This window comes from Poecilia mexicana, unplaced genomic scaffold (assembly GCF_051168715.1).
Source record: "Poecilia mexicana isolate PSO_F unplaced genomic scaffold, ASM5116871v1 scaffold_12, whole genome shotgun sequence".
Classification (NCBI taxonomy): domain Eukaryota; kingdom Metazoa; phylum Chordata; class Actinopteri; order Cyprinodontiformes; family Poeciliidae; genus Poecilia; species Poecilia mexicana.
In genome coordinates, this window is record NW_028263381.1 from 17,985,191 (window position 1) to 18,007,631 (window position 22,441).

At 38.3% G+C, this 22,441-nt stretch overlaps 1 protein-coding gene across 2 annotated transcripts in view; it reads left to right on the top strand.

Annotated features, from left to right (window-relative positions):
* The first annotated feature begins 1,968 nt into the window (after positions 1-1,968).
* plppr1 (phospholipid phosphatase related 1) overlaps positions 1,969-22,441 on the top strand; it is a 47,632-nt gene continuing 27,159 nt past the window's right edge. The window contains exons 1-2 of one of the 2 annotated variants that reach the window (XM_014980665.2): positions 1,969-2,287; positions 16,658-16,765. In XM_014980665.2, coding sequence (XP_014836151.1) covers positions 16,706-16,765 — 60 coding nt within the window. In that variant the 5' untranslated portion in view covers positions 1,969-2,287; positions 16,658-16,705. The remainder of the gene's footprint in view (positions 2,288-16,657; positions 16,766-22,441) is intronic. The other variant, XM_014980639.2, reaches the window with a different exon arrangement.

A 22,441-nucleotide genomic window follows, 5' to 3' on the forward strand; every position in this document is an offset into this window, starting at 1 on the left:
ATTGTAAAAGTATATTTTTCTGATCACAGTTTGTTGTGACTGTGGACCAAGGATGAGAGATAACGAGGCGCAGAGATATTGAGCTCAAAAATCTCATGGATGGAAGAAGGTGAGTCAGAGCATGGAGTGTAATGTAGCATGCAGGCCAAATCTAGATCACTGAACACACCAGTATTTCTTTTGTAATTTTTCATATCGGAGATGGGCAGCATGATTTCACTTCAGTGTGTCTGTCCCAGTTTTGGCAGCAGCGCATTTACAGTGCTAATGCTGGAAGCAGTTCAGGCCTTTCTTTGACACAATTATGTACTTTAAAAGTGGTGGATACTGTAGTTTAGACGGGATTTTATTTATTTATTTTTTATTAGTTTATAGTATCAGATTATATGCTTTGGATAACCAGTGTTTCCAAAAAAACATTTCCCTTTCTTGCATGGAAATATGCCATCCTCTCTGCTCTATACACCCAAATAAAACTATTTTCATTGGTACTTTCTCTCGTATCTTATTCAATGGATCTTATTCTAAAGGTCTGATATGTTGAACAATTCTGAGGGTTTCAAGTCTGTAACATTTTAAAAGCTTGTCATATCTTCATGTAAGCAACTATCCCTATGTCTATTAGAACTCAAATCTATGACTTATATTCTCCATAAATTATGACCATTAGTTCCAGGAGCGCATATTAGCTATCCATTGATTCAAGTTAGGAAGTGGCAGTCCACCCTTCCTGTAGGATTTCTGTTTATGCATTTTAGATATTTGGGGTCATTTAGTAAAATTAAATCCAATATTTACCCCATAGACAATTCCAGCGGAGGTCCAGTTTTCAGACCACTCTACCCTATAAATTAACATGTTTTAGAAAGCAAGCAGTGCTGATAAAGCAATTTGGGTTTCCCATTATGTGGAACTAAAAATAATATCAATTTTAAATAAAGCCTTATACACTATGCTGCCCTGCTTAAATATGAAGAAAATGATTTAGTTCAGCAGTCCAGGTTGAGCAATAACTCAGCTGTTTTATTTATAGGTGGGTTTTCTCCAAAGAAATATGAGAATCTTACAGCCACTGAAATGCTTGGCATGCAGTTTCTTTTGAGGCTGCAGGTTGACTTGACTGAAGCGTTGTTTTTTATATATTTGGACTTCAGGAGGTAGACCGTCTTCGGTGTGAACACTTTCATATGCAGAGAAGGTCCACAGTAAAATATGGCAGTTTTTTTAAAGTAAGTTTTTCTTTAACAAACATATGTTTATGAATATATGTAGAAATTAATAAATTAAACAAATAAATTCAGCATTTTTTGTAACTCAGTAATTTATTAGAAAACAATTATAACAACTATGAATTGTTGAGCCTATAAAATGTAAAGTCACTATTTTATTTATTTACGTATTAAACAGTTGGTGTGCTCTAGTGAACAATGAGATAATTTAAACTGACATTAAATAAATTGACTGTCACATGTATTTTGATATAAAGGTGTATTGGAGAGTAGCTTAAGGGAGTGATAACTCCATGGGTTTGCTCCCGCTACTCAATTAATTTTAGGTTAACTGGTTGCCTGTCATGGACTGGCGACCTGTCCAGGGTGCACTCTGCCTTTTGCCCAATTAACTGCTGGAGATGGGAACCTCCTCCCCTCCCCCACCGCTGAAAGGATATGGATGGATGGAACCTCTATTCCATCGGTCGAATTTACCCGACCGTGGTTAAATAAAAAAGATTTATATATATAAAAAAAGAAATAAAGAACGAAAAGATACGATAATTTATGACCATGGCTCTTTGAAACCCAATCAGCAGCAGAGGCAGCCACTCCTCAGCCAACCATCCACCTGTGAAGCAATGACGCTTCATGCATAGTAAACAGGGCTCTTAAAGAGACATCCACTTTCCCCCTCTATGCTAAAGAAACGTGGAGGGCTTCCTTTAAGTACACAGGGGGCCTAGGGGGCAGGCTGCCAGGGAATATATGGGGCTAGACAGCCTGCTTACTTGTAACACAAGGTCCCTTTACAGAATTATCCACGCTCCGCTGGAGCCGCCTGGCCCCGCCCCCTTCCGTCCCTCCAACAACACACAGCATCCATCCTCATGGGCTCACACGCTGCGTGATCCACATCACAAACCGACAGAGCGGTGGCTTGGCCGAGCCTCATGGAGTAGTAGGACTACTAGTAGGAGGAGGTGGGCTGCTCTCGGCTACCTTTTGTTACTTTCCTCCCTTTCTTCTTTTATGGAGTCGCCTTTTTGTCCGGAATATCGCTGCATCCCATAGCGGTAAGTGTCTGTGCCGCAGATGCTGAAGGGGAAACGGGACTATGGTGCTATTGTCTGTTGCTGAGCCAAGTTCAGATTTCTAATTAAAAGACAACGCTGGGGTCAGATTTAATTAGATTGATCCAATAATTAACAAGAATAGCTCAGTTTTGATGGGAATCTGTTAAAACTGCTATTTAGACAGAATATCGGTATTTCACAGGCACCTGTCTGTTTTCACCAGCAACAGTGGCCACCTTATAGCGCTTATTTAAAGCATAACTGGGGATGTCCTCAACCTTTTTTTGCACAGCCAACAAGAGCAACGTGAGATTTTTTAATGTATTCTTGGTGTGTGTAAATATCGCCTCCGTTGCCGAGCAAAATGTGTTTTCAGCCCAACGGGGGAAAAAAAATGTGGCCCGTTTCCCCGCCCCCCCAACATCAGATCCTGGCCATGTCTCCTCCAGCAGCACCCGTAGCCGTGCAAAGACGCCGCTGATCCCTCAAAGACGGAATTCCCAAGCCTATTAGGGGTCTTTATGATCGTTTCAGGGCAACCTTGAAATTAAATCAGTGTTGCATGTGTCATCATCAGCGTGTTCCGATTGCCTCTTCTTTCATTATGTTTCCACTGCAGTGCCATGCATTTACTGTAATGGCTTATGCAGGGGGAATAAATGAATTTAATGCGTGCAGATCCATCACATTTTGCTTTTGTGGAGTAAAAATTAGGATTTAAGATGTTTGTAATGCACCGATAAGGTATTTAAATAATAGACTCCTCTTTATGTGGGCAAAAATACATTCATTCTCTGCCACAGTTATAAACTGTACATTGTGACCAGGAATTGAGAGTAAATAATATGTGAAGTCATTACTACAGGAGCCATTGCTACTTATGTTGAGTCACCTGCAGGATTAAATCTCGCCTGTCCGTTCATTGCATGCCCTTAACCAACTGTGAGCATGCACAGTTGCACTGAACCCTCCTCAGCTTGGCTGAGCATTGAAGACAAGAAAGCATTACCCACCCAGAGAGGCAGCATATTTTCACCTTCCATCCTAAACGGGGCATCTTACTGCATGTGCTCGTATATTTACGGGCGTGTCTAAGCTCGTGTCTGTTGTGTGAGCCAAAGCAGACGAGTAGTGTTATTCAGCGGCCAGATGGCCGGTAGTTGGACCATCAGGTGAGCCTTTTCCAAGGCTGTCAGTAGGATCTGGTGAACGCTCGGTGCCTCTTGGATCCCAGCCACAAACTACACAAGTGTGCACCTGAGTGTGTCTCTATGTGGTTCCTCTCATAGGCAGTGAGTGTACGCTCACTTTTCAAATCGCTGCATATGTTAGTTGGCATATAGGCTGTTTATTGGATGCTTGGACGTGTGCATTTTCCTGTTGATGCTTAGACAGCTAGCCAGGCTGAGGTCACAGTGACATAATTTGCCTAAAGCATAATCATCACCAAGAATGACTGTGCGGTAGAGGCCTATGAAGGGTTCCTACGCAATGTTGAAAAGTCTAGAAAAGTATGGGACTTCCTTTTATAATTGTTCAGGTCTGAATCAGAATGGAAAAAATATTTGATTTAACTTCTATCTGTGTCTAATCGTGTCTTATGCAAAGGTTGTAATTGGGTTATTTTAAATCAAAATGCTTTTTTTTTTTTTTTTGCCAGGTCAAACATTTTGGTTTTCCACTTAATGGATAAGTTCACTCACTTTCAAATATCAAAAAGAGACTTTATTACCATCTGATCTCAAAACAGCTATAAGTACTGCCATTATAGATTTTAAATTGGTTCTAAGAAAAACAGGTAAAATGGTGGTGGCGGCACCATGCTCTGGTTGTACTTTTTCTTCAGTAGGGGACAGGGAAGCTGAAGGGATGCAGAGAAATGTTCAATCTTGAGCTGCATTTAGGTTATGCTTAAAGGTCTGTGATCTATGCATGTTTATTATGCCTGCCTCACATAAAAATATGAGACACTATTCATTCTCAATTTGTTGATAGAAATGTGACGGGAAAGATTTCTGAGGTAAAATATGCGCTACTTATCATGACTAGTCTCCAGGTACAGAAATATTAGAGGGAATCCTGCAGGACAGTGGACCGTCCACCGAGGCCGATTAAATAATTCATGTCTTGTGTGAGGTCGCTTCCTCAGTGATGAATCATAGCGTCCACATGAAATTCAAGATGCATCCTGATCAGCTGTAACAAATTGCTTACAGAAACTGGATACTGTTGTTTTCATCTCTTTGTATTACTTGATCCATTCATCTAGCTTTGCATTTATGCTCATGAAGCATTAAGAAAGAAAAAAATTCTTGCAATAAAAGGTTGAGTTTTACAAATCAAGATAAGACAAATCGAATTCAGTCTGCTTTCTTCCCCTTTTTTTAAATAATCAGATTCCAGTGAAGCTGCAGAAAGGAGTGACATTTGAACCCATCTCTAAAATCCATCCTGAGAAGGGACTAAATATTGATTTTTCCATGCAGTCTCGCACCCGCAGACATACATGTACGGGCGGAATCACAGATAAACCTCCTCCATGGCTCAACGCTAGCAGGAATTTGATTACATCTAGACATGGGGGGCAGTGTTATTAGTGCAGTGGTGGTGTCTCGATTGGGTAATAGATCTGTCACAGCGATGCCCCCTGGGAATGATCGGCCCTATTGGGCGAGATAAGACCTGTCACTGGAGAATGAGTGACCCTGCCTTTATTTGAAAACGCTGATACATACAGGTGATAACTCTCCCGGTAGGTGAGCTAGAATGGCGTTGCCAGATTTTGCAGTGTGGCTTACTGTTTAGCATTTCAAATTTGAACATCACCACATATAGATATACATTTTAAAAACATTCACTCATAAGAAAAACCTTCACGCTGTAGTGGTTAGTTAAAATTTTTGATAGAAAAAGACCTGGCCAATCATAAAATTCAGAGAGTTCAAATCTGTAAAGCAGGTGTAGTCCACTGCATGTCCCTGCAGCACTGCAAAGCAGCATTTTTTTATTGAGGGAAGGGCTGCTTTGCAGTGTTGTCCCCTTGAACGTAAGTTTAAAAAGATTGTCACGATCATTTTTTGGCTTGGGATAGTTGTCGGAATACCCCATCAACCTGCTGCAGACTGATAGAAGCAGAAAAAAAGGGGACCGATCCTAAGAGTTGGGCTGACCACGTGTAAGACTAAAGCCGATTTTGTCTATGTTCAATTCAGATGTCATTGCGATACACTTCACAGTACAAATATACCAATTCGCATACAGAAATATGTAATCTAAGAGTGGGACATTAACACATTAAAAGTAATTTTAATGGAATTAAATCTTCTTTTTTTTAATGGAAAAGTCCTGAGCTGGAACCTTCCTTCTGTGTTTCTGGTACAGCCGTGAATCTGATACACAGGCTGTATCAAAGCGATGGATGACAAAACTGCTTTTTTTGGTCCACTATGAATTTTTACCTCAGAAAGCGATTTGATGGAACAGTGGAAAAGACCATTGTTGTGTGCAAGTTGTGCAAAAAAGCCTGCCTACTACTGAAGCTGTTCAAGCCGAACGTACCATCTCAATGCAAGGCATGTTGTAAACGTTGTCTAAGGGAGTTAAAATAGATTACTGAGGTGCAACCAGAGGTTTTGAAAGAGTTCGCAAGCATTTAATTCTATACCCTGGATGTCAGCCAACACGTTTTACTCGCAAAGAGCTCATTAAAGAACAAAATGATAAAATAACAACACGCTTTCTTACCTGAGAAGCTATACTTGTTATACATGTGTTTGATGGTCAGAGAGGTGACCCTGCTCAAGCTACCCAGCTGCTGTTACATATTGAAATGTCTTTCTGTTAAAAATACGCATCTGCTTGATTTGTTTCATAATTGTCTTCAAAAATGTCTTAAGCACAAGAGTGGGCACCTCACAGTCTGTTAGAAAACTCTTTTAGAGAAAAATGTAATTGGCCTCTGCTGTTTTATTTGATGCATCATCTATCCATGATGGTCTGCCTCTTATAAAACCCTGCCTTTCAACTATCTTGCACAACTAAAGTGTATTATGAAAGGATCTGTTTGCTTTAAATGCTGTTAGGGCTTAGGCTTGTTTGGAGATGGCTTTGGGCCTTCCCTTCCTCTTTTCTAACGAGTGCAGAAGAAGACAACCAAACTTAAAAAATGGCAAACCACTCTTTGACCCATTTCACAAACAGGAACATGTGTATTAGTGTAACTTGGCATCTTGTTGTGACTGTGATGCTGCTGTCGCTGTTCAAATGCCACTCAACTTGCTAAATAAACTGACATTTATCTTTGGCTGGTAAATCCCATGTGTCCATCTATCTGTCATCGGTCTGCTGCGTGGTTTGGCAGGTCATACCCTCTTAGTCCTGTTCATGGTTTCGTGGGAACTCGTGCTTTTCTCCAGCAGTTTGAGGTTGTACATCTTGGACGCTGCTAATTTCACCTGTAATGAATCAGATGTAGCTAAATATGGAATAACAGCTACAGATTCCTGTCACCATCTGATAAGAGTTCATATTTAAACTAAGACTGTATGTGCGCGGTGGGAAGCCGATCCAGACTTGCTTCTTGTGTGGCATAAAATGTTCAGAAGTTAAAAGAATTTTCACCCAATGTTTTGCTGGAACAAATCTAATTAAAACAAAAGTTGCAGCACAGAAATGTGAGATTTTCCTTTCTCTTCAGCCGGGGTAAGGAGAATGCGGATGTTATTGTGATGATTCTGAAATAGCTGAATGCTCAGATCAAAAAGCCCGTTTGATCTCACTATAGACTAAAATCCAGAGATGTTACAAGGCAGCAGGAGAAAAAAAAAACTTGTACTGGATCACTGAATGTTTAAAATGAAGTGAAAACACATGGGACACTCATGGGAAGTCAGGATTTATTTTCTTAACAACTTTTAATCATGCATATGCAGATACCTCTAGGCATTTTCTGCTTAGTGACATTTGTTGGGCTGCAAAGCAACACTCATTTTTTATACCTTAACAAATTGTGTGTTGCTTTACAGAAGCATATGCACGAAATAGTTGTGGAACTGCAGTTTATAGAATCTAATTTAACTTTAGCTTCCCAAATGTTAAAAATATACCACTAATGCGAAAAGCTAATTAGGAGCTACAAAGACTCATTTGCAAGTTGGCATGATTTGTTTCTTTTGTCACACCACATGCATGAGAAATAATTGAATTTGACAGATTAGTCACAAGTCTGGGATAAGACCACTGACAAAACAGACAGCTGGGCCATTGAGCTCAAACATTTTTGAGGCCATTTTTAACCCTGTCATTTAAATGTCCATTGTCTTTACAAGTCATATGTACTTTGTATTGCAAACCAGCTATGTAAAAACAGTTTTAAGATAAAACAAATTTGACAAAAACAGGGAAATCAGAGTTTTAAGACATTTGTTTTTGTTAGAACAATGCTTCTTGGCAATAAATGGTGCTGTTGGACAGCCTGCTTACTTTCCCTCGAGTTGTTCCACATTTGTAAGGAACATGTATTTATGGATTGAGCAGCAGGGTTGAGTATGTGGACTGCATCCATAACAAAACTTGCCAAATCCTATCTGCCAGTGCCAAGCAGCTTATTCCACTATTGATGCTTGTTTTGAGCATCTGGCACACCTGGTACCGACAGTCAGGTGCCTGATGTCTTCTTCAAGCACGCCACATCAGACTAGTCTGGGAAGAGCTCATTCCTTATTGCAGCTTTCAGCTGGTGGTGGGCAAAACCAAGTTGGAGCAGCAGAGTGGAGCAGCACAACACTGTGTTACCAAGGTGGTGGTTTAAGGAGAACAACAAGCTTGAGGTGTTGACTTGAGTTTTAAGTTCTCCAGTGGAGCATCTGTGGATGTGCCGGATAAACTACTCTGATCCATGGAGAGCCCATCTTTCAGCTTCCAGGACTTAAAAGATCTGCTGCTTACATGTCGGTGCCAGGCACCACAGCGCACCTTCAGGGGTCTGGTGGAGTCTTTGCTGCCATGGGTCAGGGCTGATTTGCTACCGAATGGGGGCCAGCAAGCTCTTGGGAAAATCTTAATAATGTTATGGTCAATCAGTTTAGTAAACCTTGTAAAACCATTGATAAAGACAAGCCTCTGCACATAGAATAGGATAAGTTTCTCACCAAATAAAACTATGCAAGTTTTCAGTTTTTTTTTTTATCTCTAATTCTCTGTGTCCTTTTTTTGTCCCACTCTTGTACTTTCTGTTTCTCGATTTGCTCATCCCTCTCCCCACACCTGATTGAATTCAGTGTTCTGTCTGATGTTTAACACCTTGGGGAGAATGGATTGGAAAGATGGAGGTTATCTTTCATGTTAACTTTCACTTGCGTATATGTGCATGTCTGTATTCTTTTAGGATGTTAGAGAAAGCTTGCAACAGCAGTTCTCTAAAATATAATATAATGGAAGATTGTGACTATTCTATCCCAGGGTGATATTTAGATTCTGGTTTTGTCAGAAGTTGGCTTTGTAAGAAAAGCAATGACTTTACAGTATGAAAAAAAAATTCCCATGGAGCACTTTAAAAAGTGCTACAAGGGAGGATTGGAAACTATTTTTAGCACCAAAGATTCTCTGTTGGCAAGAGTGTTAGCCATGGGACTTTACTGTTTCAGTCTCAGGAAGCTGTTGTGCAGACAGCAGAAGAGGAGGGAAGAAGCAAAAGAAAAATGAGATCTGCATATCCTGTTATCTGTGAATCTTTTTCTCAACAAGCTGCAAAGTGCATATTTGCTATCTGGTGACAGCTGGAGTGTTTGCGCATCCAAAAAACCTCCTTGAGTTTCATTGTAGCTGAATATCAACTGCTGAACACTTGGACTGTTTGCAGGCAATATTTTTCTGAGGCTTTGTAGTAAAAATCAAGAAACTGAAAATCAGCTTGAGGAGCTGAAGAACAAAAGACTGACGGTACAAAACACTGCATAAAGGTACCAAAAAACAAAAAAGCTAATTTCCTCCTCTCAGTAGTCAGCGGCTTCAAAAAATTACACCACAAACATCCGAGTATATTAGAAACATCAAAAACGAGGCAGCTTTGGCTCTGATGTTTGTTTAATGAGATGGGCATCTCTGAAAAGATAAAACCCCTAAAACAATATGAAAAAGAGCGTTTCCTTTTCGTACCCTTCTTATAATTACTGAGCGGTTTTTATGTTTGGGCGGACCTCTCCGAAACGTTAACGTTGCTTATCGTCAGGAGAAACATGTTGGTGAAATTAAAAGTTTAATCTGCCATGGGTGTCAATTTTGCACTGAACTGGAATTGCTGATTGTGGCACCCTTGGCAAAAATTGCAATAGTGGGCAACAAGTTGCTGCAGGGGCAGTTTGGTTCACTCTTGTCTGCAAATATGTTTTAATTAAGTCACATTTGATGTTTTTCAAACATGAACAGTCTACTTGAGGTGCTACAGCATCTCAGTTGGATTTTCATGCACTCCAAAACTAATCTTGTGGGTCATTTTTTCCCATTCAGAGGTGGATTTGCTGGTGTGCTTCAGAGCATTTTCCTGCTGCATAATTCGAGTGCACTTGAGCTTCACAAGCTGTTGGCTGAAAGTTTACCTTCAAGATTTTCTGGTAAAGAGCAGAGTTTATGCTTCCATCAATTCAGATTGCAAAGCAGGAATTCAGCCCCATGCCATGACTCTACCGCCGCCATATTTAACTGTATGATTTTCTTTTTTATGCCAGATGTAACAGGATGCACAACTTACAAAAAGCTCCACTTTAGTCTTTGCAGTACACAGGATATTTTCCCAAAAGTCTTGAGGTTGATGAAGATTTTTTTTAGGCACATGTGAGACAGGTCTTTACGTGAAGATGCAATTTTTTTCTTAGTTTATTTCTTATTGTTGAATCTTTAACACTGATCTTAACTAAGGCGCCTGCTTTGACTCTTGTTCTGGGATCTTTTGTCATCTTCCTGAGGCTTTGATTCACTCTTAGAGTAGTTTTGGTCCTGGCCAAAACGATTACTATAATTTTAGAAAAATCTAACAAGAGAAATGAACTGCTTAGCAGTAGTTGAGTAAATGTGTGAAACAGTTTGTTTATATGGATGAAATGGCAGTAAGTCTGGACGAAATCAGGGTAGGAAGGTACAACGTACTTCTTTCATTCACAAGTGGTAAAACTAGACTGTGTGTGGGAAAAAAAATACTCTAGGTGGGAACTAGCGTTTGTGGACCTGTGAAATAAGATGTAAGAAATAAGATTTTTCAGTCTGTTTTGTTTTGCAAATGTTGTACCTACTGTGGATGCAGCATTTTCTTCTTTTAACCTTAAATTGAAATGGAAAGGTTTTAAAGTAGTCGCACCAGCCCGTTTGTAAAAGCACAAGAAGTGCTGTAGTTTAAGCAAAATGCAATTCTAGCTCAATCCAGGAGCGCATAAAGATAAGAATGTGACAATGGAAGGAAATCATTTAAGGTTTCCACATCCAGCTTCTGATTTTCCACTCAATGCCAAACTTGCTGTGGCAGGTAAACAACTCTCAATCAGTCGTCATCTTTCTGCAGGAACAAAAATCAACTGGAGATCAGGAGATGGGTTTTCAGATGTGATATTTCTGTGCTCAATATTTCACTTCCAGCCCCTGCTGTCTCTGATTGGAGCACAGTCACAACTAGAAAAAGCCATCACAGCTGAGTGGTTGGGCTGCGGAGATACTGATGAGTGCTGACAAGTCCTGTGGGCTACTCGTTTGATGAGCTTGCCCCTGGGTAGATGATCTGATCTTGTCACTTCTGACTGTAATTAACTGGCTCTTAACTAGAATAAAAATTCTCCTTGGATATTGTTTTTGGAGCATATTTTTTTTAAAAATGTCTTGAGGTTCTGGGAGAAGATAAATTGTGTTAAGCTCTTACTGTGACTATAGGCTCAATTGTTCTGAGCTGTGAGGCCGGTCTGCTGAGTGCAAAATAAATGAGTGTGGTGTAAACTGTTTGACATGGAGTGTGGGCCCTTTATTTTTATTTTTTTTATTTGAATCATCTGTCACAGAGCCTCTGGTGAAATCATCATGTTCACAGTCAAACTGTCACATTCCCATATTTTTCCAAATGCATTGCCTCTGTACTTTGACCCTTGGTAGAGGGGGAAAAAAAAAAGAAAAGTCAGCCTGCAAGGTTTTATATTTGTTTTTTAACAAAGAGCTCAACAGATTTAACATTTCGATAGGAATTGATAAGTGAATTTTCAGCTTGTTTGGACGCTTAGGTAGCTGCAAACCTTCTATTCTTGTTGGAAGCCATATTTGATTGCTCTCTTGAGTCAGTATTGTAGACTTGTAGACCACAGCTGCAGTTCTTTTGAGGTATTGAGAAACTCGGATTGAGAAACTCTTTTACAACTAAAGTTCAGTCAGATTGGATTGAGAGAATCTGTGAACATCAATTTTAAAGTCTTGGCACAGATTCTGAGTTGGCTTCAGGTCTGGACTTTGACTGGGCCACACAAGCAGATAGATTTTCTTTGTGGCTCAGGCTGCAATTTGTGTGAAGTCACAGATTATTGACCTTAATAGAAAGAAGTCTGAGTGTTTTTGCTACTACAACGATAGAAGACTGGGTTTTACTCAAAATCCAATGAGTCAGTATATTTTTACTGGAGTGGTCCTCAAAAGTGTTCTTTTAATTCTGATTCATTCCTCATTCAGTTTCATGAATTCACACCTGTCATCAATTATGAATCTGGTGAATCTAAAACCAGCTTCTGCTACCCTTTAACTAAAGCTATAGTTCACAGAGAGCTTACAGCAAATGATCCTGGGTATCTCATTTTATAAAGATTTATATGTTCATATTGTATAGCACTATAAAAGTAGTCGACAAAATTTGGAGGAAACGCAGGCAAAAAGTGAAATTACAGAAACTGGACGTTTCTCCAAAACAAGCGAAAAAGACAATGCAGATTTGTGTTAAAGAGTTTGCCAAGAAGCCAACAGCAACCCTTAAGGAGCTGCAGGAATTTCTCCCAAGCATTGCTTCTACTCCACCTGTGACAACCTCATATATGCTGCAGGTCTGGACTGAAGATTAGGGCTTCAAGACCGAAACCTTTTTGCTTCAGTAAAATAGAGTTTGTGGTTGCATGTGTTGCTGTCTGATGAAACCTCCCCTTAATTTTGACTACAATTCCAAAATGTGAGTTTTACATAAGAACAACATCATAAAATAATATAATGACTTTAAACTTTTATTTTAATAGCCATTTTCTTCCACTCACATCCTGTAGTAGAACACTCTGCTTTAGTTTTGAATAGATCATAAAATGAATGAAGCAGAAAATCTGACTTTGCAGAGAGATCAGAGAAATTCAGAACATGCTGATTTAGGTGCTTAATTATTATTTTATTGTGATGGGAGTTTCATTGATATAAGCTGCAGGTAATACAAGTAAATCATTTCAGCAGTTTAAGCGAAACACTAAAAAACCCCTCATGTTGTATTAGATTTTTTTTAAGTACACTTCATTAGTATGGTCATTTAATTTAATTCTAGTGGATTTTTTTACAGCAATAAAAAAATAAATAAAACTATTTTTTCTCCCTTCTGCGGATATGAAATGTCACTGAGTTTGAGGAGATCATTGAAAGTGGATTGAGATGGATTGCATTGGTTTTTTGGTAGAACTATTTTTATGGATTTTGTTTTGTCTTGCTCTTTTTTTAATATATATATATATATATATATTTTTTTTAATTTCATGCCATGCAGGCTCCTTCAGGCGTTCAAAAAGCCTTTTCAGGTGAATGCTTGCGGTTTCAGAGAACCGTGCGAGCATCATCCATAAAACGGAGAACCTCAGTTTAAATTCACTCGACAGCTATCCGCCCGGTTGACGCGTCCTTGAAAAGGAGAGTGAGTTTCCTCCGGCTCTGCGACGACAGCGAGTTAATGTTTGCGCTGAGCTTCCTTCAAGCGAAGACAAAGATAGATTAGAAGACGGCACAGAGAGGAATGATCTGTACGGGACCGGAGTCTTCCGGTGCAGGTTGTGTTTCATTGACACTCTTACAGATTTGTTTTGCTGAAACTCCAGTGAATTGCTTTTAAGTACTGGGAAACGAACTGATTTTTGGCATCTAATGCAGCCCTGAGCAGGTCGGGTGGAGTGTTAAATGGGTTAGGGACAGCCACTTAGGGACTGATTAGACCTGCCAACATCAATACTGGCTGTCAGGGTGTAGTGACTGAAGGAGATTGAAGTGTTTAGTTTCAGATTGGCACGGGAGTTGGACGCAGCGAACGTGAGAGGTTTTCAGTTAGCAGACCGATGGTTTCAGTCTGGAATAATTTTACACAACAATAATAATAGTAGCTGCTATTTCAACAATAGTGAAATAATAGCTCTTGATGCCACTTCATAATGTGCTGCGGGCTTTTTGTTGCAAATAAAGAAGTGACAATATTTTAATATGTTTAGTTTCGGTTTAACATCACTACATACCAATATATTTAAACATATGATTGAATGGAATTATTGTGTTCTGTTCTCTTTTGTTTTTGTTTTTTAAAGCAATACTGTGTTTGTGGGACTACGCATTCTTAAAAGTCTTGTCATAAGGCATCTTCTGACTGAAGTTCAACCGTATATAGAACCAGTTAACAACTGGCTACAGCAGAACTGGTTGAGCACTGGAAATGCTTTGTTGCAAAAAAATAAAATAAAAAAACATAAAATAAAGTTTGAAAATCAACTTGCATACATTTGTTTTAGTATTTGTACCAAGAAACCAATTTCACTTTGCCATGTTCAATTTTGGTCAAGGTCTGGCAGTGCACAAAATAACATTTTTCTAAGTTCTGGCTGAATTGCAAATGTGTTTTGATAAATATCTGTCAACAACTGAAAAGGTTACGTGTCACAGAAGTTGTACAAATAGTGCCCTACATGTTGTTGTTTGGAAATATTTGCAAATAAGTATGTCTTAAAAGAATTACTCTCTTCTTTACAATTCTGATTTCCTTTTTTATTTTATTTTATTTTATTTACATTTTTAGACTTGTTTTGCATATTTCAAAAATATAAAGTGCACCATAATAAACAATCTCTTCTCTTAATTATAACCATGCACACCGAAAAGTATATCTTGATGGTCATAAGACCAAACAGAAAAGTGCATATTTGCCTCTTGATTGCAAATTATAAGTTTTATAAATTAAGCTGCACTTAAATCAAAGGCACTCAGAGTGGCTGCTGGGACTACAACCTGAACTTCACTGGGAAAAACCCTGTCCTTTTTTATTATTTTTCTGACTTTAGATTTAAGCACAATGCAGATGCTTCAAATGTCTAACCCTGTGTCCTCTCCACTCGGTGATTCACAACAAAGTGTTTCAAGTTCCACTTAGTCGCGGTGCGTTCAAAGACGCAAGAATAGGTTATTTTTAATTGTCAGGACAGTCACCACTCAACCCACTTCACCTGAAAATCTGCCTGGTGAATGGAGGTACATCATTAACTGCTCACATTTGAAAATACTACGTATCGTCTTTGCATTTTACAGATTATTTTTGCAATAAAAGGTTTGTTTAAGATAAAAGCTGACCAGTTTTCTCTTCTACCACTTGTGAAATCCAAAATGAGATTCATGCCTGTGCAAAGGGTGTGATCAGTGACGTAATATATTTTCACATCTGCTGGTTGTACTGGTGCCATTACGTTTGTTTTCTACAGCAGAGAGGTTCTGCAGAGGCTGATATATTCTGTGTTCACTCCATTCATTATTCAGGATTGTGCAGTAAAACGACAGAAGCTCAAATTAGGAACTTTATTCCCTAATAGGCAATTAAAGGCAATTATAACTTCATGAAACATTCATGACCACTTAATATCGACTGAGGGTCAGAGCTTTAAATCAGCAGTAATTACAATGTAATCAGATGTTTTTATCTTTATGAAATGAGCTTTTAAAAACCGCCCATTTCTTTTAAAATGAGCAGGGACCTCTTATTACATCACACAGCTAACGCAATACAAGCCAGAAAGAAGACATTCCTGCCCATTTTACAAAACGACATGAAAAGAATCAGTTCCATCAATTTAGAGTTGAGACTTAGTTTTGCTAAATGTAAACACAGCTGTTGTTTTTCAGTTAAAACTTGTTCTCTGGTGTTATTTTGATCTCAATTAAGGACATACATTTCTCAGTAATTTTTATAAGTTTTTTTTTTCTTCATTTCAATCAACTCCCAACAACATTTTGAATTTGATCAAGAATCAAACAGCATTTAATACAGCTGCTTTTTAAAAATAAATGGCAGCCGTTCTGTCTCTAACCAGCACAAATCCAGCTTTTTTCCCCACACATTCCCAATGCCCACAATTAATCTGACTTAAAAAAAAATAAAAAAAACTGTACTCAAGCTTCTCACTAAAACCAGGAAGACAGAGCACATCACTCTGGTTAAAAAGTCATTACACTGGCTCCCTGTAGCTCAGAGAATAGACTTTAAAATACTGTTAGTTTATAAATCACTGAACGGTTTGGCACCACAAGACATTAAAGATCTGCTGTTGTTGTATCAACCTTCCAGGCCGCTCAAGTCTTCTGGTTCTGGTCTGCTCTGCATCCCAAACACTGAGAATTTCCAGAAAATTGTGTAACAGCTGAAACACTGAGTTGACTAAAAACTTAGAGCTGCTTTTGTATCATAATTAAAGAAACACAAACCAACATTTGATGTGTAAATGATGGGACTTGGAAAAATGTAACGTTTTAGTTGTTTTTTTGTGTTTTTATGGTGTAAAGCACTTTGAACTGCCTTGTTGCTGAAATGTGCTGCACAAATAACATTTGATTTGATTTGAGAAGAATGTCTTTTGTCACACATGTAATTATTTCTGTGGAAATGCAAGTGTCACTTCAAAGCCTTTGGATAACGTTTCCACAAATATTTTTTCCTGACTTAAAATTCGCTTTGAGTCTCGAGGCCAACATTTTCAAAATAACAAAACAAAGAAAAAAAAACTATTATTTTCCCATTATATTATTATTGTCAGATAGCACAATTCTTTCTTGAACACTCAAAGCAAAGTTAATGAAAAATGGTCTGATATGTTTACCGGCCACATAAAGTGGTAGTTTTTGGATTTACTACATTTTACAGGAAAAAAAAAAAGTTCTGCTAGTCAGAGCCTACGAAGGAAAATCTGGTAGATTTCATTGACTAGGTGATTGATCAAATATTGAGAGCAATAGATCTTCTTGTTCCAAGTGGCACATCAATATCACAGTGGTAGTTCCGCTAAAACAGATTGCGACAGGGTAGGAAGTGTGTGATATGATCAGATGACAACTGACACTTGATGTTTTTTATGTTTTTCACAGAGTGAGCTCCTTTGAATCTTAAGAGCGCATAGTCTCCTTGGAGACAAGATGGCGTCCCACAACACTTTACGCAGCTACTCCATCATCCCCTGTTTCATCTTTGTGGAGGTAAGAAGCTGTGTGTGGGTGCAAGTGATGAGTCCAATGCATAAGATTCTTAGAAATGTGATCATGTAGTTGCATCGGGGATTCATGATGAACTGTAGGAGCCTTTCAGGAAGGGACATAAAGTTCACATTTCCTGTTGGGTTAGGTGGAAAACCTGCTGCAAAATTGGTTGTTTTTGTTGTGTTTAAAGGAGGGTTAGTCTGACTTTTTGCATTAGATAGTTGAGCACAATTACAGTGATACTGTTTTTTTTTTATATTAGCTTGTGTCATGGATAGATCACAAAATGCACTTTAAGCTACTTGGAAACGTGAGATTTGTTTCAAAATGTTATTTAAAGTTTAAAGCAGAGTTATGTCTATGTCTAAATTCTGTCTCAGTAGTCCTGCAGTATTTCCTATTTTGGTTTTTCAAAATAAAACAGGTCCATGCTAACACCGATCATCTTTATTTCACTGTTAGCCATTAAAAACTGTACTTGTTTTATTCCAACTCTCTAGTGATACAGAAATGATATATATGCATGAATGAGGATTTATGTAACTGCAAATGACCTTTTTTAGGAGAATTATACACAACTTACCAGAGCCTAACTCAGCAGAGGAAGTGGAGAGCTTAATGTTTATTTCTGTGTGTGTGTGTGTGTGTGTGCGCGTGTGTGTGTGAGAGGGAGAGCTCTGCAGCCTATCCATATTTAATTATAGTGTCAGCTGAAAGTCCTTAATCAGAGAGATGTCTCGGGACACTTGGCTTTCTTCTCCCCTTTCTTTTAATATTATGCTCTCAATTGCACTCATTTGGCCCCTCATAAATATATTCAGTTTTTGCTTTTCTGTTACACTTACACGTTTGGAATATCAAACAGACCTAAATATCAGACAGTCACAACCTCTTTAAATACAAATGTAATTTATTAATGCCGTTTTAAGAAACAAAAGGTCTTTGTGAATGCTTCACAGCGTTTTGATTTGATCTTGCTCCTGATTAAAGTGGTCCAGCGTTGAATTAGTGCTTGGCTGTTACCAGGGTTTAGAACCAGAGTTAGGACTCTGTTGAAAAGACAAAAAATTGGCGCAAAGTTGAATTTGCGTCAAGATGTTTTGAAGACGAGGTTAAAACTTGCTTGATCTGAAAAACTTCAACATCAAAATCATCAAACAGAAGACACTTGTAGGGAAGATAAATACTTTTTCTTTGGCTTTTTCAGTCATAATTTCACTTTTGAGCGATTCTTACTTGCATCCCATTATTATTATTATTATTATTATTATTATTATTATCCATTATGTTGTTTATTTTTTATGTTTTTTTTCCATCTGAAACTAAAAAGTAAAAAAAAAGAAATCTTACCACAAAATATGTTAGAATAGCAAGGGAAATATATTTAATTTCAATTAATAAGACAAATTTTATATATATATATATATATATATATATATATATATATATATATATATATATATATATATTTGCTTCATGACATTTCTTTTATTGCATCCTCCTCTTTTGCTGTGCCTTTTTGCTGTGCAATGTGAAAATTTTCCGGTGTCATGGCTGGAACCTGACATTAAATGTTTAATTGGGCTTTGCTAATTATGGCTTTGCAGTTTGTTTACTGATGTGTCACTGGGAAGGAGTTGAAGGAAAACCCTAATTACATTGTTGATGTATAAACACATTTCTGTTTAATGCTGCCAACTGCGTGTTCAGACGGATATGATGCTGAATCTCTCCAACAGATCGACTTTACTGCTTGATAAGAGGGGAACTAAATATTGATTGCAACCATAAAGGTCATTTTTGATGTTGTTCCGGGACTAGACTGCTCATATCCTTGCTTTTCAAACTATAATTGGGTTTCTTTTACTGTTGTTTTAATCTAGGTGTTGATTTTTTATTTTTTTTTTGTTAGAAATTCATGTCAATGTCTGGTGTCGCTTACCTACGTTACTCATAAGATTACTTTAGGAGCAGACCATCTCGTCTAATTTGTTTCATTAAAAACAAAATGGAGCTATGCAGTTCCATCTACCACAGTGATTTTTTGTTTCATGGGAATTCTAAGCTCTTTACTTCATGTTGTCAAATAAGTAAAAAGCTATTAAACGGCTTTTCACTGAAACTCCTCCAAGACTAATAATGAATACTTTATGGGAAGGTATTTTATGAGATTTTAAACCTTAGTTTGTAGAAAATGAAGGTATTTGAAGAATGTTTGGCTATAAAAAAAATAAATAAATCAAAACCAGGGATTTTGTGAGCAGGTTCTGTCAAGTTGCTCTCAATGGCCCCTTTTATTGGGTACAATTACTTGCTAATACAAATAGCAAAGCAGCTAGTCACACAGCAGCTTACTGGCTTTTAGACAACTTGCTGCATCTAAAAAAGGAGCAACAGAACGGCAGAAGGGCTTGGACATGTTGTGGATGCCTTGTGTTGTTGCACAACACCCCCCCCCCCCTTCTCTCTCTCTACTTCCTCTTCTGAGAGGAGGGAGATGTTGCTCCCAGCTCTCCGTCTAACGGGTGAATTGAGTTTCCTAAATCTGCCGAGATTTACCCTACCCAGAACTGAAGTAAACTCTGTTTAAGCTGGGTGCGAGAAAGACTAGCCTGGTTTCTAACGACCTCCATCCAGATGTCCCACCCTTTTTCACTCTGTGAATTAGCCAGATTAAGTAGCCCGGAATCAGCTAGTTTCACAGAGCACACCTGTTAACGGTCGCTCTTTCTCTTATTACAACTTGCACTTGTTATTGAACCAGGTTAGTTTTAGTGACTCGGGCGAGTCCCAAGGGTGTTGTTTTGGTTTTGGCTAAAAGCAACCTATAAAACATTTTCCACTTTCTCCTCCCAGAATCAAACTTCATAGCTATTTTACAACCATCAAAGAACTTTAAGGTGACTCATTAACTGAATGTCCACAACATCTTTTAGATTTTCTTAATGCTAATTATTTTATTAGTAAGGCAATTTTGCAAGGGTCAGTACAGCTTAAATCAGTAGCAGAAATAATCAAATAAGTAAAATCAATAATCTAGCCTGTCTTTCCCTAATGCTGACACTGTGAACTAAAAAAGATAAACTTTGAGAGAGACGGACGGTGTTTGGCATTTTGAACCCCAGAACTGGCCTGATGATGAAAAAGGTGTTGCAGCAGCAGGAGGCTCCCAGTACAGGAAGAGTACTGAGTCAGAGCGGCAGGTCTCGGGCCTCAGGGTGACTTCCTCATGCTCGTAGCGGCCCTCTCCTTCTTGTCTTGCAGCTCTGTAGCTCCTTTCTCCTCGTCTCACCATCTTTCTGGTCCTTCGAGATGTAGAAGGGCTGGTCTCATGGAAGGAACCCAGTTCTTCCTCTTTGCCTTTGTTCTTTATCTTTGTCTTTATCTTCATCTTTGCCTTGGTCTTTGTCTTTGGGGTCTCGAACCCAGCTGAGAAAAGTGCGATTTGAAGCCACATGTTGCGGGGCTAACGGGTTGGTCCCCATGTGCAGAACAGTCTTCGGTTCTGTGGCCCCGGCTCTTCTTCAGCTGCAGAGTTCTTTGTCCATCTCGATCTTGGCTCGAAGCTGCCTGAAGGATCCAACCAAAGATTCCTCTTTTGCACTCACCTTATATAGGGTTTATCCACCCTTTTGGTGCATTTGCATTGGCTAGCTTTGTTGCTGTGCCTGTTTCATTGGCTGACTGCTTGGACCGATAATCTCATATCCATCACCATCTTTGGACATGACCTGATGTCTGTTCTAATGTCCCCGAGTTGCTCAACAGCCCTCTTGTGTCTAACCTTCTCTTAGGTAAGTTGAAGTTTAGCAATAAGGCGTTGGACACCTCCGCTCTCCCATCAGTTCCTCTTTCCACCTGACCTTTCACCTACCATCTACCTCTAACACAACATCAGTGACCTTTAGTTACAGTTACACATTTTACACCATTTCCAGTTCAATGTCAAAATCACATTTATAACCTTTTAGTTTCTCTGATTTAGCATTCACTTACAATATTATAATAACCATTACTTATTAGTTACTCTTATAATCATAATGTGAGTTCTTACAGACATTTCTGAAAAGAAACCAATAATAATTCATTATTCTAATCATTTGACACCATGTTACAGTTACTTCTTTCACCTGTAAGTATTTCAATAAGTATAAGAGTAAGTGTAAATATTCTTATAATCAAACCAACATCAACCACCGGTTAAACCAATATTAATTATTAGCTTAATCATAAGTTATCATTATTAATTTAAGTATTTTACTCTGGGTTTTATCCAATTACTCAAAACGTCTAGTTTTTATTCCTTAAACCTTTAATGCTCAAAATGAGCAGTCTGAACTATTTTTAATCACTGCAGGCTGGAAACTTCCTCTTTTTCCAGGAAACCTGCTTTTCCTGTTTCATAACTTTCCTTCTGTCAGACTATGATTTTTTATGATTATATAGAAAAAAGTAGAATTAAAGCAAAGTTTGCAGGACACAATAACACACACACAACCAGATTAATTTTATTACCATCTGACTCTACTGTTGGGTCTTGATGTCACCTGTGTGATCAGTTTTAAAGATAACTTTATTTATTGTTATTATTAAACTAAAATCTCCAGCATGGGGAAGTGGGATGAGCTCGACTTTTCTCGACACTTGTTTATATCAGAAAAAATCAAATTGTATAGTAGAAGCATCAAGTTAATTAGATATTTTAACAATTTCAGAGAACTGATTTAGCTTCAGGTTAAAAATCTTCCATTGTTTCTGAAAAGCGTCTGCCGTGCTGCAGGCATCAAAGAGGCCTTGGACACAAACAGTTAACACGCTCTATATCATTAATACACACATCCACAAGATGGTGGATCAAAACTCTTCTGGCTTATCAAAAGGCACATCTGAACACAATAATGTAGAATTGGACTGAAAGTCGTTCTGCTGCTGTGAGAGTACTTTGTTGCTCAGCAGGAAGGCCAACCCTCTCAGGTAACATAACTGCATATATTTGTAGATTATAATGGAAGGAATCGCATACCGCGTAATTAGTCTTTTACATTAGTGTACTAATGTAACACTATTGTAAAAGTTGCATTATTATTTCAAACATTATATAGTTGCTTAACAAATAGAGATATTGTTGGTCATTTGCACTTGAGGACATTTTAGGGCTCTGCTTAATGTCATTGGATCTAAACACATGAAGATGTGTTTTTAATGACCCTCTGTTCTGCATGTTATTATTCTGCTGTTGTAGGTTTGTGTCTATATCTGCTTTCTATATTTTTTTTCAGGATTTCCCAGCTTTTCTTGGTTCATGTCTCTGTAATATCCATCATCTTTATTTAACTCCACAGCTAAAGCTCGTTCCTTTCCCAAGTTTAACTATATTTTAAATATATATTTCAATTTAATTGTCTCTCATTTTCCTTTTTCTGTTTGTGCTTCCCTGCTTACTTGTGTCTTTGTCCTTCTTATTCTCCCTCCTTGCTTCTCACCCTGCCTGTCACAAACAGAAGAAGGCAGAAGGATGCCTCTGTCACATGACCGAAAGAAAACACCCTGATTGGATACGGCAATGAACATGTAGCTCCGTGCCAGGGGCTGTGCGACATAAAAGATGGTTATTCTTGAACATGCCACTTGTGGGACTTTTTCGTCTGTTAGTTAAAATCCTGATTATAATTTGCT